Source organism: Pituophis catenifer, unplaced genomic scaffold (genome assembly GCF_029215685.1).
Source record: "Pituophis catenifer annectens isolate HBS135680 unplaced genomic scaffold, rPitCat1.0.hap2 SCAF_3, whole genome shotgun sequence".
Classification (NCBI taxonomy): domain Eukaryota; kingdom Metazoa; phylum Chordata; class Lepidosauria; order Squamata; family Colubridae; genus Pituophis; species Pituophis catenifer.
In genome coordinates, this window is record NW_027256883.1 from 21353104 (window position 1) to 21373563 (window position 20460).

The window sequence follows — 20460 nt, forward strand, 5'->3', positions numbered from 1 at the left end:
AATCAGTATCGAAACAAGAAATAAGAATAGTATCTTATTTGTGCTGCCATTCTCCAAACGAACTAAATATTTACAGGTTTATATATGAGGAGACAGTTTACAGAAAATATGTGTTTTAATGGAAAAGAATGAAAAAGGACTAACTATATTAAGAAAACACCAACTTAAATAGTGATTTTGTGGTGTTTTTGTCTTCTTTAAAGGAAATGTTGCGATCAGTTGTGATTGTCAGTCAAGAACTACCTGTACATACATACCCCCCCCAAACATCTCTTTTCTTAAAGGACTGAAAAACATTTCATATTTCACCACCCAGCTCGCATCTCAAAGTTTGCTCCAAAATTCCCAATTAGCTAACCCGCCCTCCAAAAAAGGGTGAAAAAAGATGACTAAGACCAATTTAAAATGCAATGAAAAATAGAGACAAGCAGGACAGTTCATTTTGAAGAACTATTTTAAAAAAACATATTATCACATTTTAAAATAGCTATATGTCTATCTTGGCTCGATCCGCTAAAAATGTTTTTCTGCTTATCTTGTTTCAATTATTCCTGTTGCCATCTTGTAAATGTGCATGATGTGTTATCCATTTATTCTATTTGAACACGTACAGCACTATCAAGCATAAACATTTACAATTATGGTCCAAGCTATGTAATTCATGATAAAACTGGTGCAAAGATTTTCCAGTTAAAATGCAGTGATATGCTCTTCATCTTCCACATTGTCTCTACTGTTCAAATATATGGAGAACATATGGGAACTAATCCACTTTCTCTACTGTCAACGCAACCACAGTACTTAACTGCTCCCAGGCATGGTTTGACATAAATTGAGGAGTTAATAAAAGTGTGGAGTTATTAAAGACCTTCTCATACATTTTTGAGCAATTTGAGCAATGATCATTACTTGTAGTTGAAGGATATGCCATTGCGTGTCATGTATAAAATGAATTGTGCATTTTTATTTTAGCTCACAGCTGTAAGCAGCCCGAATCTCCAGCTCACACAAATGTTGCAGGAATGGATCTTCCATCCCTCGGTTATACCTTGATATATACATGCCAGCCTGGATTCTTTCTAGCAGGAGGATCAGAACACAGAGTCTGTAGGTCTGATGGTACATGGACAGGGAAGGTTCCTTTCTGTGAAGGTAATGTATTTCACATCTTCCTGGAAGAGTTAATATTTCAGAGTTGCCAATTCCTTTGTTTCTTTTCATTCCTATTTTCTTCCAATATTCCCATTTTCTTCCAATATTAAGGGTGTGGAAAATTCATTTTACCCTTTACCAAAATGAAGGCAGACTTTAGATACCTACCTGATGTAAATGAACTTATTTATTTTATTTTCTATTTACATAAAAATATCTATCCAGTCTGGTAAATATGCTGTATTCAGAACAATGAGCAACTAAAACCAGGAGAGGAATGGAATGGAATGGAATGGAATGGAATGGAATGGAATGGAATAGAATAGAATAGAATAGAATAGAATAGAATAGAATAGAATAGAATAGAATAGAATAGAATAGAATAGAATAGAATAGAATAGAATCCTTTATTGGCCAGGTGTGATTGGATACACAAGGAATTTGTCTATAGTGCATAAGATCTCAGAGTACATACAAGCAACAAGTGATAACTCATGATCTTAATCATAAAATATAATCATAAATCATAAGATACAAACTCAATGATAGTCATAGGATACTAAATAAGCAAACAACATAAATCATAATAGGATACTAAATAAAAGACAATCAACATAAATTGTGAGATACAAACAAGAAAGCTATAGTCATAAGAAGCTAAGAAAATAGGTAATAGGAAAGATGAAAAGATGAAAAGGATAATAGCTAATACAGCCCTACTAGGTGATTTGACATCCCAGGGCATAAGACAGTATTGTGGGAATTAGTTGTTTAGCAGAGTGATAGCATGGGGGGAAAATGTCTTTGTGTCTGGTTGTTTTGACATGCAATGCCCTATGGCAATGATGAATGCCGAAAAGGGAGCACACATATGCACGGACGTCTGGGCAGCAATCCGGAAAAGGAGTTGGCCAGGGCACATGCGCACATCCAAAAATGAACTTCCAGTTTCAGCCAGCTACTCTTCCAGGTTTCTGGCACACATGCACGTGTGATGATCAGCTGGCCAGCGCGCATGCTTACGCAGGAAAACAGAAGACCAGCTCTTCCAGTTTCCTGTACTGCCATGTGCAAATAGGCCAGCTGATCATCACACATGCATGCGCGCCAGAAACCCAGAAGAGGAACAGGCACTGCCGCATGTGCCAGGCAATATGGTACCGTGTGACACTTTGGGCACGCGTGCCATAGGTTCACCATCATGGCCCTATGGTGTCATCTTGAAGGAAGAAGTTGAAACAGTTTATGTCCAGGATATAAGGGGTCTGTAGATATTTTCACAGCTCTCTTAGTGACTCATGAAGTATAGAGGCTGGTTGCAATTGTTTTCTGCAGTCCTAATTCTACGTTAATTATTATTTATTTATTTTATTTTATTAATTTTATTTCTATACCGCCCTTCTCCCAAAGGACTCAGGGCGGTGTACAGCCTGATTAAAAGCACAAAGACAGACAAAATTTAAAAATTATTAAAATTATTAAATAATTGGCTCAATTATAAAACTCCCAAATTTAAAATCCCATATTTAAAACCAATTAAAATCTTTACATTGATAGCCCGGCCTGGCGGAACAACAAGGTTTTGAAATTTATTTTATTTATTTATTTATTTTATTGAATTTCTATACCGCCCTACTCCCGAAGGACTCAGGGCGGTGAACAGCCATAAAATAAAACACATACATATACAAAATTTAAAATCGAATAAAATGAAATAAATAAATTTGGCTGAATTAATACCCATAATTTAAAATACCCATATTTTAAAATACAGTAAAATTTAAAATTTGCACTTAAAAGGGAGAAGATTTAGGCGAAATACATGGAGATCGGAGATCTTACGCATTTCTGGGGGCAGTTCATTCCAAAGAGCAGGGGCTCCCACAGAGAAGGCCCTCCCCCTGGGTGTTGCCAGCTGACATAATTTGGCCGATGGCACCCTAAGGAGACCCTCTCTGTGGGAGCGGACTGGCCGGTGGGAGGCTACTGGTGGCAGAAGACGGTCTCGAAGGTACCCAGGTTCAATGCCATGGAGCGCTTTAAAGGTGGTAACCAACACCTTGAATCGCACCTGGAAGACCACTGGGAGCCAGTGCAGCTCACGCAGGAGGAGTGTCACATGGGCATAACGAGTTGTGCCCATAACCACCCGCACGGCCGCATTCTGGACCAGTTGGAGCCTCCGGGTGCTTTTCAAGGGGAGCCCCATGTAGAGAGCGTTACAGTAGTCCAGTCGGGAGGTGACAAGGGCGTGAATGACTGTGCGCAAGGCATCGTGATCCAGAAAGGGCTGCAACTGGCAAATCAGGCGAACCTGATAAAAAGCCCCCCTGGCCACGGCCCTCATATGTTCTTCTAAAGACAGCCGTGCGTCCAGGAGGACGCCCAGATTGCGAGACCTCTCTGTGGGGGGTAAAGACTCACCCCCAATAGTCAGTGATGGCATTATCTGTAGTCTGTATCTGTCTTGTTTGGTTGCTGTGTCAAACGAGACAGTTCTAGAGGTACAAATGACAGACTCAATAATTTCTTTGTAGAACTGTATCAGCAGCTCCTTGGGTAGTCTGAGCTTTCTCAGTTGGCACAGGGAAAACATTGGCTTAGAAATAGGGAAGATTGAATACCTCACTCATGAGAGTTTTATCATTTTCTTTTCTTGTCATCTTTTTAATATTATTTTATTATCCTTTCCAACTGCCTGGGTTGTTTGGTGTGTTTAAATCTGGTTTGCAGAATATCAGTTCAGTTATGCCTACCGACACTTGGGAGGAAGTTGTGAAGACAAACTCCATGGGTGCTTTTTTTTTCTTCATACATTAGTACAAAGGAATATGAATCTGTTCCAGATTTCCAACACAACAGAAAAGCCACAAAAGGCTGTTATTTCCGAATGGAAAGGTCATGAGCGTGGAGGGGGAAAGCAGTATGTTCCTCTGTCTTCTTTTCTTGCTGATGAATAGATTTCACAGAAAAGTGACTTCACTGGTGATATAAAAGAATAATAATAATAAAAAAAAACTTTATATTTCTCACCACCATCCAAAACATAGCAAGGATGTATGTGACAGCTGTTTGGTCAGCCTTTAAACTGTGAAGGATTTTTTTAAATATATCATATATCCATTTCTTTTCTGAAATCTGTAGAAATCTATATGAATATAGATGAACATTCCACACATGGTCACAATAATCTGATCTGATTCTCAGAAGCAAAGACTAATTTATTATGCATTAACATTAATGTTAATATTTCTTATTGGTTTGTTGAAGCGTTGGGAACATGTGTTAAATCTTTAAATGAATATTTGAGTGGAACTATATTAAACACTTGGGCCTACCTACTGCCTTCCTTCCTGGCAGTAGTTCTTTTTCTCTTTCCCTTTCCCCTTCCCCTCCCCCTCCTCCTCCTCCTCCTCCTCCCCCCCCTCCTTTCTTCCCCCTCCTCCGCATGGAGATATATCTAATCTAAATATTTCTTCCAGATTGGGACCCAAAAGAAAGTTCACCATCTAATCTTGAAGGTTCAAATCTGTGTGATTCTTTGGTCCTAATATGCTGTCTTCTTAAGAGCAAAATAAATAAATAAATAAAAGCTTTAATCAGATTTTCTTCCTCATCTACCCCTTAGTCATCACAGACCAAAATAAAGTGTCTCTATTGTTGGAAAAACAATCACACTGTGGGTATTATGCAAAAACATTATTTCTGTGAAATAGCAGTTACAGATACATGCAGTTTACAATTTGAACAAATCTGTAAATCTGTTTCCAACTAACTGTAATCATAGAAACAGCCCAGAATTCCATACAGAGTTCATAGGATTGATTCTTTCCACTACAGGTAGACTTAATGTGCATTCAGTTTAGCTTCACGCATTTTAGCAAATCATCTGAAGAACATGTTAGGGTTGTTGTGATGGTATTTGGGAATCCATTCCTGCAACCAAAGGAATGGACAGATAAAAAGTGAATTGAATTAGCCCACAGTTTTTTGAGCTGTGTAAGAAAGGGGAAGAAATATTCATTCAGACTTGCAAAATATCTATGCCTTACTGTACAGTCAAATTAGGTTCTGTGTTTCCTAGTTGGTTTGCCTCGTGAGACTGACAGTTGTATAATTCATTTTTATTTATTTAGCGCATCTCTACACTGCCCATTTCACCTGAACGATTGTTTTGATTTACAAATAAAAAAAACTGATTAAAAGCAGTTGATGCTTCAAGTTCAAAGTCTCTCTGCCAAAGAGAATCTGAAACAGATCTCAAAGGGAATAATACACAGAATAGCTGCAAAAGAATTGTGATACTTAGAAAGAGCAATGCAGATGCAGCACTTTAAAAATCAAATTTTGATTTCATACTCAACTAATGTAATCATGATTCATAATGATCAAAAGAATTGTGTTATCACTTTTGTAGGGTCATTATAGTACATTCTGTTAATTTGAATTCTTTTCATATGCAGTACAAAGAAACTTCAAATATCTTTGTGGCATTAGTTGCACCGATTTTTGTCTTTTGAGTATCTTAGCCAATACTGTGTTCAATAAATGTTAAAAGGTTCTGTGTCACAATGTTATTTAATGTTGTTATGAATGCCTTGAATTTAAGCAATCTACTTATTCTTACTTTTATCAACAGCTGGTTCCAAAATTTTGGTGAAAGATCCTAGACCTGCTTTGGGAACACCAAGCCCCAAATTAAATGGTGAGTACCTTTTATTCTAAGAACTATAAATAGTCCTTGTTTAACGACCACTCATTCAGCAACTCTTCAAAGGTATGATGGTGCTAAACCCAGGAGCACATAAGATCAGTTCTCAAAGTTTTGGCCATCTCAGCACCCCCATAATCACATGATTATGATCTGGGCACTTGGTAACCAGCTTATGCTTATGCCAGTTATAGCGTCACACAGTCATGTATATTTTAATTGCAACCTTTCTCGTTGGTTTCCCAAATGGAAAGTCAATGGGGAAGCTAGAAAGAAAGCTCAAGGTTATTCCAGTAAGTTGCTCACATTTCCCTCAACCCGCAGCAATCCTCACCGTGCCTGTGCTGCATCTCACTGGCAACCTGTGCACCTCTTCTACCCAGCAGCAGACATCTACCTGCCTTCCAAACTGCTTACGAGCCATCAAGGACTTCCTTAACAACCAGCTGGAGAGTGCCAGGATTTCTACCACTAAGTGATGCTGCCATGTGATATTGCACTTTAGGACATTTAGCAATGGTAATTCCACACCCAATGACCATTATTAATGGAGGACTGCTTGTATTGCAGCTAACAAGTTTTAAAAAATGCAGTCAACACTTACATAAATGGTCACAAGGTACTGAAAATTCATAAACAAATGCCAATGAATCTAATAGTATTTAATTCCAAATAAATGAGTAAACGTATTTCAGTTGTTGATGCACCTTAATTATAAAATTGGCTTGAGAAAAGAACAGGAAATATAATTCACTAAAAGAATGATACAGTTTTGGAATAATTGTATAATTTTCCAATGTCCAAATGCAGCAGTATAATCCAGCAAAATATCCATTTGGTTTCTGTTTTAACCAAAACAGAATCTGTTTTAATCCAGTGAGCTGAACAGAATTGCTTTGTATGGGTTATAAATTCACTTCTCAGATGCCTTAAAAAATCCAGTCCTTTCAAAAAAAAAAAAAAAAAAAAAAAAAAAAGTAAGCTCCACTGAAAAGAGAGACCGTACTATTTTAGTATTTCTCTTATGGTAAATCCAGAATTGATTTTTTGGAGGGGGTATTTTATATAATAATTGCTCACTGACAAGCATCTCCCCACAATAAAATAAAGTGAAAATTGGGTTTTTAGAAGCTTCACATAATGGTTTATGTAAATGTAGCTTTTGCTTTCTTCTTACAGATCATTTAATTCTTTTTTTCAGCTTGAATTCAAATAACATTTTATTATTTTCACCCACTTATATGAACTGATGCATGGTCTTCCTATACATGTTTAGAGACCTTAGCATTGTGGAACACAGTTTTCTATCAGGTGCATTTTTATACATTTGTAGGAGATGAGGCATGGCTTCTTACTATTATACTATACATTTTAAGTATTTTTTTCCTGGAAATATATTTTGGAAGCATGGGAAAATTTATCAGGCTTCTGCTAAAATGGAGCAATCAATGAAGAAAATGTCTCCCTTTTCAAAGATGAACATACTTTTGGCGTACTTTCACATGTGGTAAACAAGATCTATATTTCTGTGTATTTCCCGCATGCATCTGATTATAAATAAATGTCCATGTTATGATTTTCATTGGTAGCCCATTGAAATGTCTGATTGGCTAAACATCCAACTGTACATATAATCAGATAATTTGTGAGTACTTCATTAATGGGTTAATTTTGTCTCATGTCTTTTGACATTGGAAAGAGTAGACGTTCAGGCCACAGCATTCTGAGAGCTAAGTTAAATTTGCTAATAGATTTTGTTTCTTTACTTTTATCTTAGGGCTAGCCTAAAAATAACCATTCTTTTCATCCTTAGTGATGAGCAAATTAATATTTTGTGCTTGCTATTTCATCTAAAACTGTGTAGTTCGTAAGTCTTGTCTATCTTGTTTATACAGTCATTTGCAATTTTACACTTTCTTGCATATTTTCTGTTTTGATGTATCTTCTAATCATATTTTCTTGGAAAATATCTTTTCAATTTTTTTCAATAACCATTTGCAACAATTTATATTTTATATACATATATAAATTCAAAACTACTTATATTCCAGTCTGCACATTAACCTAGAAAATTATTCTGATCAATCTGTACTTAATTGCAAAGTTCAAATTCCTCAATAGATATGAAAAGGTACCAATTTGTAGTTCACAGTGGATCTGAGGATTAACAGCAGAGACTGTGAAAAAATTCCTGGAATCTATAGCAATTCCTTGCATGCAACCCAAACTATGGATCTGATAACACCTTTGTCATAATAATAAAAAGACCAGCTAGAGAACACACACAAAACCATCAACAATATCTTCAAAGGAGTAAAATGTACTAGGGAGGAAGAAAACAACACGCTACTCTTCCTGGATATCCTCATCAGCAACCTTGAACATCAGAAAAAGGAAACAGATCATCTATAAAACATCTTCCAACAAATGGCTATCCACACAACTTTATCCATAATAACCAAGTTCAGAGAGCACCAAGGATCCCACAGATATGAGAAATCATGCCTAAAAATAAGTCCCTGTGAACACATCATGTCATTGGCATCCTTCAGTCTCAAGAGACTATGATATCGTGCTCTGGAAAGAGGTCCTAAAACAGCATCTAGTGTGACTAAAAAGGCCAATTTGAGAGTGGCAATCCCTTCCACACTGAGGGCAGATACATTCTGTCCCCTGCCCAGCCCCCAGATTTTGCTGATTCCGGGACTGCCTCTTAGCCTCAGCCTGCCGAACAAGTGTCTCTTCGAATTGGAGAAGGCCATGCTGCGTCTTTAGCCTCCAAGCTGAACGATTGGAGGTCAAGGTTTCCTAGTTGTTATTGTCCATTCCCAGGGCCTTTAGGTCCCTCTTGTAGATATCCTTATATCGCAGCTGTGGTCTCCCTCTGAGGTGCTTTCCCTGCACTAATTCTCCATACAGGAGCTCTGTCGGAATCCGACCATCAGCCATTCTCACGACATGCCCCAGCCAGCGTAGACGTCGCTGTTTCAATAATGTATACATGCTAGAAATTCCAGCACGTTCCAAGACTGCGCTATTTGGAACTTTGTCCTGCCAGGTGATGCCAAGAATTCGTCGGAGACCACGCATATGAAAGGTGTTCAACTTTCTCTCCTGCCGTGCATAGAGGGTCCAAGACTTACTGCAGTACAAGACTGTGCTCAGGACGCAGGCTCTATAGACCTGGATCTTTGTATGTTCCGTCAGCTTCTTATTAAGCCATACTCTCTTTGTAAGTCTAGAAAATGTGGTGGCCACTTTACCAATATGTTTATTCAGCTCAGTATCTAAAGAGAGAGTGTCAGAGATAGTTGAGCCGAGGTACACAAAGTCATGGACGACCTCCAGTTCTTGTGCAGAGATTGTAATACAGGGAGGTGAATCCACGTCCTGACCCATGACTTGTGTTATTTTCAGGCTGATTGTTAGTCCAAAGTCTTGGCAGGCCTTGCTAAAACTGTCCATAAGTTATTGAAGGTCTTCAGCAGAGTGAGCAGTGACGGCAGCATCATCAGCGAAGAGGAAATCCCGTAAGCATTTCATCTGGACTTTAGACTTTGCTCTCAATCTAGAGATTAAAGAGTTTTCCGTCTGATCTGGTCCGGAGGTAAATACCCTCTGTTGCAGTTCCAAAAGCATGTTTCAGCATGACAGCAAAAAAGATCCCGAATTAAGTTGGTGTGAGGACACAGCCCTACTTCACTCCACTTCGAATATCAAAGGAATCTGAAGTTAAGCCATCAAAAACTACAGTGCCCTACAGTGCCCTTCAGTGCTCCTTTCTTCATGAAAGGACCTGATGATGTTAAGGAGCTGAGGTGGACATCCAATCTTGGGAGAATTTTATAAAGGTCATCCCTGCTAACCAAGTCAAAAGCCTTCGTAAGATCTATGAAGGCTACAAAAAGTGGCTGTCTTTGTTCCCTGCATTTTTCCTGCAACCGTCTAAGGGAAAATACCATGTCAGTAGTGGACCTGTTGGCTCGAAATCCACACTGTGATTCTGGATAGACTCTCTCTGCAAGCACCTGGAGCCTCCTCAGTACGAAATGGGCAAGCAGCTTCCCTACAACACTAAGAAGAGAGATGCCACGGTAGTTGTTACAGTCACTACTGTCACCTTTGTTCTTGTACAGTGTGATGATATTTACATCCTTCATGTCCTGTGGTACTCCACCTTCCCTCCAAGTTTTGATGCAGTTCAATGGAGATGTTCTTTTTGCAGCACTTCAAAACTTCAGCAGGAATGTTATCTTTCCCATGTGCCTTGCCAGACGCAAAGGAGTCCAGGGCCACATTTAGTTCTTCTAAAGTTGGTTCAGTGTCAAGCTCCTCCAAGACAGGCAGGCACTCAATGTTATTTAATGCTTCTTCAGTTACCACATTTTCTCTGGAATATAACTCAGAGTAGTGCTGCACCCAGTGTGCCATCTTCTGTGTTCGGTCCTGGATAACCTCACCTGTAGCAGACTTCAGAGGGGCAGATTTCTTCTGTGTTGGACCTAAGGCCTGATTGATGCCATCATACATCCCCTTGATGTTGCCTGTGTCAGCTGCTATCTGGATCCGAGAGCAAAGCTGCAGCCAATAATTGTTAGCACATCTCCTGGCGGTCTGTTGGACTTTGCTACAAGCAGCTCTCAGAACATGTAGGTTGTGCTCACTGGTACAGGCTTTATATGCAGGCTTTATATCCTTTTTTCCTCGATGGTTGGCGTCAATTCCTCCGAATGGGCTTCAAACCAATCTGCTGTCTTTCTGATCTCCTTACTGACAAGGATGGTGTTATAAACAGCATTCTTGAAATATTCCCATCATTCAAATGCATTTATTTCAGCTGGGCCTGGGAGAGTTTCCTTGAGTACTTGTGCAAATTCCTCCACTTTGCCCTGATTGCGGGTCTTGTTGATGTCAATTCGTGGTCTTCCTTCCTTCTTCGAGTGATGCAATCTCTTTGTTTGCAGTTTTATTCTGCTGCACACCAAGGAGTGGTCTGTATCGCAATCAGCACCCTGATAGCTGCGGGTGATTGTAATATTGGGGAGGTTGGAGCACCTGGTAAGAATCAAGTCGAGCTGGTGCCAATGCTTCGACCTTGGATGTCTCCAAGAGACTCTGTGTTGAGGCTTTGTTTTAAAGTATGTATTGCTAATACAAAGACCATAATAGCAGCAAAACTCCAGCAGTCATTGGCCATTTTCGTTCATCTTTCCGATGCCGAACTGACCTAAACAAGTGGGCCAAGAACTATAATCACCTCCAACTCTAGCATTAAAATCGCCAAGGATAAACAGTGGTTTTTTTCTCAGGGATTTTCTTGATAGTAGCAGCCAGGTCGTCGTAGAATTTGTCTTTGGATTCTATTGAAGATGATAATGTCGGAGCATATGCGCTAATAAGAGTAACCAGCCCTGCTGATGAGTGGAGCTGCAAGGACAGAATTCTTTCACTTCCTGCAGCAGGTGGAGTAATGAATCCTAGTAGGGTGTTTCTGACTGTGAAGCCAACCCTATATTCCCTAGACTCGTTTGATGGTTTTCCCTGCCAGAATACACATCATGTATTACTTTGGGATATATATTAAACTACCTAATATGAAAGCCTATATATTTAATATTTTTGATAGTACTGAAAAGTCCCCTTTTGGTTATTTTTAATATGTTTTTCATATCTGTTGTGTAATAATGGGATTTTTCTCCCCCAGCAACTTTATGGAAAACTCACAAAGCAAAAAACAAAATAGTCCTTGTTTAGCAATCACAGTTGGGACCAGCTACTAAGTGAAGCAGTTGCTAAGTGGGAAATCAAATGAACATAAATGTGCTTTCCAACTCAAACAAGCATAGTCAGTTAACAGAATAACAGAGTTTGAATGAACCTTGGAGGTCTTCTAGTCCAACTCCCTGCTTAGGCAGGAAACACTACACCACTTCAGACAAATGGTTATCCAACATCTTCTTAAAAACTTCCAGTGTTGGAGCATTCACAACTTCTGGAGGCAAGTTGTTCCACTGATTAATTGTTCTAACTGTCAGGAAATTTCTCCTTAGTTCTAAGTTGCTTCTCTCCTTGATTAGTTTCCACCCATTGCTTCTTGTCCAGCCCTCAGGTGCTTTGGAGAATAGTTTGACTCCCTCTTGTTTGTGGCAACATCTGAGATATTGGAAACTGCTATCATGTCTCCCCTAGTCCTTCTTTTCATTAAACTAGACATACCCAGTTCCTGCAACCATTCGTTATATGTTTTAGCCTCCAGTACCTTAATCATCTTTATTGCTTTTCTCTGCACTCTTTCTAGGTCTCAACATCTTTTTACATTTTTACAAATGTGTTAATACATTTGGCTTTTGTTTGCCTCCTAATTACTTCCCCATCCTTTCTAATGTTCATTCTTAAACAATAGTTTTTATTATGAGAAGGTTCCTTTCCCTTCAACATTAAGTTGGTATAGCTCTTCCTGTAACTTAAACCCATTATTTCATGTCCTGTTCTCTCCAAGATAGAACAGCTCTTGACCTCCTTCTTTGTGCCATTTTTTGAAGTATTTGAAAAATGCCATCATATCCCCTTTTGGGTATCATTTCATATGGATGAGCATGAAAGAAATTTCTGTAGCTCTCAAACTCATTTGTGTACGGGAAGAAATAGGTGGATAATTCTTGGCAGCTAAAGCTTAAATCAATTTCATCCTAGGATTTTCCTCTGCACTCAAGAAAACTTCACCCCTTTTATTTATGATCTAGCCAGAGTTGAGTGACTTTTGAACCTATTATCCATATACCTAAATTACTCAGTGAAATCATTGGAACCTTTAAGTACATAATATTGGCAAGATTATGATTCTTGTTTTGTTCTAATGAGGATTTACTGTTGTTTTTGGTATTACTTCTACATTTCAGTGTAGAGTTGGCAATGTCAATATCATTCAATTTGATTAATTATGTACTTTTTAAAGTCTAATGCAATGGTCTACCACTTAGCTAGCAATTTTGGTCCAAGTGTTGATATTTAATAAGATTGGGTACTAAATATAGAAATAAACAGATACGAGAACTCAACAGAAGTAATGTTTTGGGCAAGTATCTGGCATTGCTAATAGTTACATGAAGTTTTACTCCATGTCAGTAAATTATTGTAAATATTTTGTTTCTTCAGGTTAGCTAATCTGAATCAATCCCAAGAGTATAAGGTAGGATATATAGCAAATCGAAATGCAGCATGGATAAGATGAAATTGTTTTTATTATACCACTTTCCCTACACTGATCCTAAACTTTGGAAGGCATTTTTGGGGGATTTGAATATTGTCCTCGTCATTCTACCATTAGGAAAGGAGTTGACGCACTTAATCAAGTGTTAGTAATAACTTTATTTTTTAAAAAAATAATGGATTGATTTTCAATTGTTTGAAATTTAGTTTAGGTTGTTAGTCATTCTGACTACACCCTGTACAGAAAGATGGGACACACAGCATAATAATTGTAATAATCACAACAAAAACATCTAGAAATAGAATAACAGAGTTGGAAGGGACCTTGGAGGTCTTCTAGTCCAACCTCCTGCTTAGGCAGGAAACCCTACACAACTTCAGACAAATGGTCATCCAATCTCTTCTTAAAAGCTTCCAGTGTTGGAGCATTTACAACTTCTGGAGGCAAGTTGTTCCACTGATTAATTGTTCCAACTGGCAGAAAATTTCTCCTTAGTTCTAAGTTGCTTCTCTCCTTGATTAGTTTCCACCCATTGCTTCTTGTCCAGCCCTCAGGTGCTTTGGAGAATAGTTTGACTCCCTCTTCTTTGTGGAAGCCCCTGAGGGCAACATCTGTTGAAACAGATGCTTTGAAAAAGGTTTGAATCTAAATGGAGCCCCTTTCTTCAAATTCTTAAAGTAGTCAGGTTCTTTGCTAAGGTCATGAAAAATGGTTCTTAACTGGTATGCATGAGTGTGCAGTCACAGCCATTTCATTTCATGGACGATGCCAGCAGTAAAATGTAGAATTACGTCTACATACCAATGCAAATTGTAGATAACCAGAGATATTTTTGAAGCAAATATGTGAGTCTTCTAGAAGTCATGGTTTTGTTAATTTTCAAGTGCAAGAGCTTCATTTGTACAATGCATCTGTTTCTAACTTCTGCATATCAATAATCGTTATCACTTCGCTTCTGGTTTTTACCCAAATGGCACATTAAATATTTAAAAAATGTGTGAAACAAGTCAGATCAGCAATTCAGAATTATAAGTATTATAATTATTATATTTTCATGGACTACAGATAGTCCTCAATTTATCAATCAATCATTTAACAACTATTCGCAGGCACAATAACCCAGGGGCGGGTTTCAAAACCCGTCATTACTATTTCGCTTGTGCACACGCGTGATGCTTCTGCGCATGTGCAGAAGCCTCCGGACGGGTGAGCGGAGCTTCCCGCCACCACCGCTACCAGTTCGCCTGATCCGGGGCGAACCGGTAGCAACCCACCACTGCAACAACCTCATAACAACTGTTTTACAGCCCATAAAGCACTTTCAGACTCAGTTACATGACCTCATTTAGGATCATTTGACAAGAGCCTTCGATTATGTGAATTGTTTGCAATCTTCTCTCCTGATTTCCTGGAAAGTCAATGGAGAAATCAGTTGGAAGTTGGAGGTTGATGGGATGTTGTATTTGAAGCCTGTTATCTAGTGTTCCAAGGGATTTCTCCTTCCCTTCATGCAGAGAGAAAATCCTCCCATGTATTGGAGGAACAGAGCTCAAACGTTGGTGAATGCCAGTGTTCTAAACTTTTGAAAATGATGGTGTTTACTAGTGTTTTGATTAATGCTGTTGTTTCTGTCCTTCTGGAGGGGAAAACACTACTATTTGCCAGTGCTTCCATCTTCTGGGGGAAAACACTAATGAACACTAGCCATGCTGAGCCTTCAGGAAGAATAGCCTACACTAGTGTTTTCATCAGATTTGAGGCCCCTTCGTCCAGAGCAGTGAGAGTTTTCCCTTCTGAACACCATTCAATTATTATCACAATTGTTCTCTTTGGTGGGATGTGAAGAGGGCTCTACCTGCTTAATGGCCTACACAGTACTTAATAATTATGACAGAGAGAGCCAGAATTGCAGTGGTCACAGAGGGTCTTTCTTAATGACTGCCTTGCTTAATGACCAACATATCAGGTACAAGTGTGGTCATAAGTAGAGGACCACTTGTAATGTGAAAATAAGTTTCACTGATATGATAAATTTAGAAAGAAAAAATAATGACATCCAAAAGAAACTTGCATTATTATTATTATATACTTTATTCATTAAACATGAAACTCAGTCAGCTGAACATTCAAAAATGCATCACAAATACCATTGACTGGTACTAATGGTTAATATGGGTTGCTGCTAGCGTCCTAGGTATCAACCAAGGACCTTCTTAAGATGTACGATGTTCCGAGTAGCACAGTTTTTTGCAGTTCCGCTGCTGTTATTGCAGGAAGCTGCAATTTGTTGATGTATCTTATAAAGTTCTTGGACATGGTACCAAGTGCCCCGATGACTATGGGTATTGCTGTTACATGTTTCATCCATAATTGCGTAATTTCAATGGCCAGGTCACGATATTTCGTGATTTTTTTTCCAGTTCTTTTTCTTCGACTCTGGCATCTCCATGATGTCAATAAATTGTACGATTATTATTATTAGTGGTGGTGGTGGTGGTGGTGTTGTTACTGTTATTACTATTACTATTATTATTATTTTCTTTCTTTCATTCATTCATTCATTGCAGTTCACTTTTTATCTCTGATAGAATGAGTAATTCTTCATGGATCCAGAAAAGGAGGTGGGAGGATATAGATAAATAAATCCACATCAGAATGCCATGACATAGGCTTGCCACATCTTGAAATTCAAAAGTGACTATCTGTCATTTGAAAACAGATATAAGCTGTTATTTCACCATATTTTCAGTAATCTCCCGTGTTGACTACTATAATGCTCTCTACATGGGGCTGCCCTTGAGGACCACTCGGAGGCTTCAACTGGTACAGAATGCGGCCGCGCGGGTTGTGATGGGAGAGTCCCAATACTCCCATGTTACTCCCCTCCTGCATGACTTGCATTGGTTGCCGGTTGCCCTCCGGGTGAGATTCAAGGTGCTGGTGATGACCTATAAAGCCCTACATGGCTTAGGCCCAGGATATTTGGCGGACCATCTGCTGCCAGCAACAGCTGCTCATCGCCCGGTGCGTTTTCACAGGGAGGGCCTGCTCCGGGTGCCATCGGCTAGACAGTGTCGGCTGGCAACCCCTAGGGGTAGAGCTTTCTCTGTGGGCGTGCCCACCCTCTGGAATCAACTCCTTCTGGGGCTCCGGTTGGCCCCTGACCTTCGCATCTTCCGCCACGAATTAAAAACATTGTTGTTTACATCGCCCAACCTGGACTGAGAGGGTTTTTAGAGTTTGGGGGTTTTAATATAACTTATATACATACATTATGTATTTTATAATTTTAACTGATTGTTTTATTGTTGTGAGCCACCCTGAGTCTTTGGAGATAGGGCGGCATATAAATTTTATTAATAAATAAATAAATTAATAAATCTAAATTAAAGACTCCCGATCTTTTGGACTCTATGAACCAGTTCCATGAAGTTTTTTTTTTCCCCCATTGGCCATGGGAACATGGATTCATACATTGCCTGAATCCCACATGTGCATGGATAGGGCTTCACTCGCTTGCATGACCCAGTTCCTGGTACTCTTGGACCAGTGCCAGACCGTGAACCGGGGCTTGGGGTCTCCTGATCTAAAACTAATGGAGGGCAGTCCCTAGTATTTCTGTCCCTTGTATCTTTTGGTACTATGTAATAAATTCTATGTGAAGAGTTATTGAATTTCTCCAATGCTGAGAAATAATCAGGATGACTTTGCTCTTGATTTCATATTTATGGAGCAAAGTTATGGCTCGAATAGACCTTGAATCAGAAGTGAATCCCACTGAAACTAGTGAAGCCTTCTTCCCAAACCCAATTTACAATCATCTAGGACTGGTAAAATATCCTTGCTATCTCAGGTCAAATGTTTTGCGATCTCTTTCACATCTGAGCAGATTATCTTCTGTCTCAGCTGCAGTGCAAGAGAAAATGCTGGCAATATGGATGTACAGCAGGGTGAAATCCAGCAGGTTCTGACAGGTTCTGAAGAACCAGTAGCGGAAATTTTGAGTAGTTCGGAGAACCGGCAAATACCATCTCTGGCTGGTCCCAAAGTGGGGTGGTAATGGAGATTTTGCAATATCCTTCCTCCAGGAGTGGGGAGGAAATGGGGATTTTGCAATGTCCTTCCCTGGGGTGGGGTGGGAATGGAGATTTTGCAGTATCCTTCCCCTGCCAAGCCACGCCCACCAAGCCACACCATGCCCACCAAGCCATGCCCACAGAACCAGTAGTAAAAAAAATTGGGTTTCACCACTGCTGTACAAACCATTTCAAATTTGAAACAGGTTGTTTTATATTCTGGAAATATTTTGAACCTGAAACAGCTACAACCTGAGCTCATATTACTTCTGAAACGAACAGGACAACTTGTTCCAGAGTTAGACAACTGTTCCGAACTTGAAATATTTTGAACATAAAACATTTTGTATGTTTCTACTGAAAATACAGTGTTGTTGCATTTTTAATATTGGCAAGAATTCTTGTTTCATCCTGGCTCCTTGGCTAATGCTTTCCCAGCATCTCAGCTGGTTATCATGGTATCTCAATATATTGATGTTCTTTTTAAACAGAAGAGAAGATTTTCTGTGCCACAACTGTTCACAAAAACTAGCTTTAAAATGTTGCAATGAAAATAAATTCAAGTAATGACAAAGAAGGGGACAGAAATCTGGTGATGGGGATTTTTGCATGTCCCCATTGATTAATTGGAATGAGTACTGGTTGGATTTTGGAAGATGCTGAGTATGAACAACAACAATGAAGATACTCCTGGAGTACTACAAGTGTTTTGTTGTTGTTATTGTATAGGAAATGAGGCCTATAGCCTCATGGAAATCCTTTGGCTAGTTCAATAAACATATATTCATACTTCCATTGTTACAATAATGACCTATTTAGGACTATAGATGTTATAAAATTTCCTTAAACCATTCATAATTATATTATTCTGAATATAAACAAATTTGCTTTGAAATTTCATGAAATTTAATCTTAATGAGAAATAATTATATTCTACATTTTAATTTTAGTAAATATAAGATTACATTTAAGAAATGCTGTGATATGCTTTGAATTTTATGAAACATGTATTAAAATTATTGGTGAGGTATTGCCTTATTATTCTATTTACTGCCTCAGTAGAAGAGACTGTAACTAGGATAAATAGGCTTGAACAAGGAAACATGATTTCATTACAAACTTTAATGTTCAAGTCAACATAAGCATATACTAAAATGCCAAATGAAGTAACCTCATTATGATGGAACATAAAATGAACGATTGCTTGCTTTTCTCAGAATGTCTTTTTAATTGTCCTTATTCCATAATTTTATAGGAACATGATTGTGTTTTAGTATTTCAGTATTCAAATACATGTAGGATTATTTGCATCTATTCAGATTTAAAAGTCTAAGCCCAGTTTATTGAAAAGAATGAAACCTTTGCCATTGATTTATGCCTGGCATTAGATAGAGCTTAGCTCATCATTCTGCACTTCTGTTTATGATGATTAACATTCATTTATTCCAAAGGGATACTTTGATTTAGCATTAAAATGTGAGAAATGCCTATAAGAGATTAAGAGAAGCCAAGAATAATTTTCTTCACTTATGAAATATTTCTATTTGACATGTCAAAGAATAAACTCAGACTTTAAAACTACCTTGAAGAATTCACAGTTTTAAGTACTCCAAGGTTGCAACTTCATGAGCACTAATAATTCAATTCTACTTAAGTCACCTTGGAAAACAGCCTGAGCTTAATAAAACTAAATCTCAGGTTAAGTAGATATATGAATTTAATGAAAAATTCCCACCACCACCTGAACGTAAATTGCAAACTGATTTTAACATTGCCTGAAATGTCAAAATACAGACTCATAAATAACCAGATGTGTTAGACCAAACAAGAACACCCAAATGGGGTGCAGATCTGCTAGATGTTCAAGCAAAATACTGTACATGCCTCTGTAAATGTTAATGTTTTGCATTGACATCTTTTGACTCTCCTGTATGAGATCAGTTTAAGAAAAGGAGGATAGGTTGGCATAAAACAGATGATTCGGACACAATTAAGGAGTTAGTCTGGTATCTTGGATCATGTTGTGGGGTCTGATTTTTTTTTTTTTCTATAAAGGTTTCTCTTTCCTACAATTGGAAATATAAAATAGAAAAGTGTTATGCCTCTTCTACTGGACAGACCATAGAAAGATCTTGTTTTCATAGATTAGAATTTATAGAAAGGCTACATGTTGTCTATATCCATGGGAAGATGTTTTCTAATTTGAGTCATAGATTCATTGGGTTGGAAGGAACCTTAGAGGCCTTCTAGTCATATCAGAACAACACTTGATTTGAATATTTTGGCAAACTTTTTACAGAAGATTGAATTCGCTGCCATCTTAGCTGAGTCACTGCAATATGAGTAGGTCTTTCTGAACTCATAGATTTTATTTATTTATTTATTTATTTATTTATTTATTTATTTATTTATTTATTTATTTTGTCAAACATGTACAAGATAGCAGGTATAGGTATAAACATGAACATAAAGGAAATAAGTACAGATAAATGGCGACAGTAAGACAGGGATGATAGGCACACTGGTGCACTTATGCACGTCCCCTTTACGGACCACTTAGGAATGGGGTGAGGTCCACGGTGGACAATTTGAAGTTGAAGTTGTGAGGGTTTGAGGTTGTAACAACAGAGTCGAGTAGAGCATTCCAGGCGTTGACCACTCTGTTGCTAAAGTCGTATTTTCTGCAATCGAGTTTGAAGCAGTTTACCTTGAGTTTGTATCGATTGTTTGCCTGTGTATTATTGTGGTTGAAGCTGAAGTAGTCGTTGACAGACAAAACGTTGTAGCAGACAATTTTGTGTACTATGCTTAGATCGGACCGCAGGTGGCGCAGTTCAGAATTGTCCAAGCCCAGAATTTCAAGTCTGGTGGCATAAGGGATTCTATTGTGAGTAGAGGAGTATTAGACAGGTATTGTATCAAATGATACAGGTTCAAGCTCATAATATCTTCTGTATCCATAAAGTATCCATAAAAGTATCCATAAGTATCCATAAAAGTATCCATAAAGTATCCATAAAAGTATCCATAAAAAAAAAAGAATGGGTACAAACCATTACCTCATTTAACAGTGTAAATTTATAACAGACATGACTTCCTTTGCTTTTTTCATGGCTTCTGTGACATGCCATATTTGTTTCTGTTTATAAAATGGATTATTATACTCTGTTTATAAATTTAAGAATGTTTGTGGGGAAGCAGAGTATAATAATATATTTTCCAAACAGAGAATGGAGCCGAACATAGCTGAACGAGAAGCTGGTAAACAAATCTGTTCCTCTGGAGCAAGGAGAACAGGGGTGGGTTCTACT

At 38.3% G+C, this 20460-nt stretch overlaps 1 protein-coding gene across 1 annotated transcript in view; it reads left to right on the forward strand.

The window, feature by feature from the left end:
* CSMD3 (CUB and Sushi multiple domains 3) overlaps positions 1-20460 on the forward strand; it is a 700075-nt gene that overhangs the window by 657180 nt on the left and 22435 nt on the right. The window contains exons 64-65 of the mRNA XM_070942050.1: positions 973-1152; positions 5792-5857. Of these exons, the coding sequence (XP_070798151.1) occupies positions 973-1152; positions 5792-5857 (246 nt within the window). The remainder of the gene's footprint in view (positions 1-972; positions 1153-5791; positions 5858-20460) is intronic.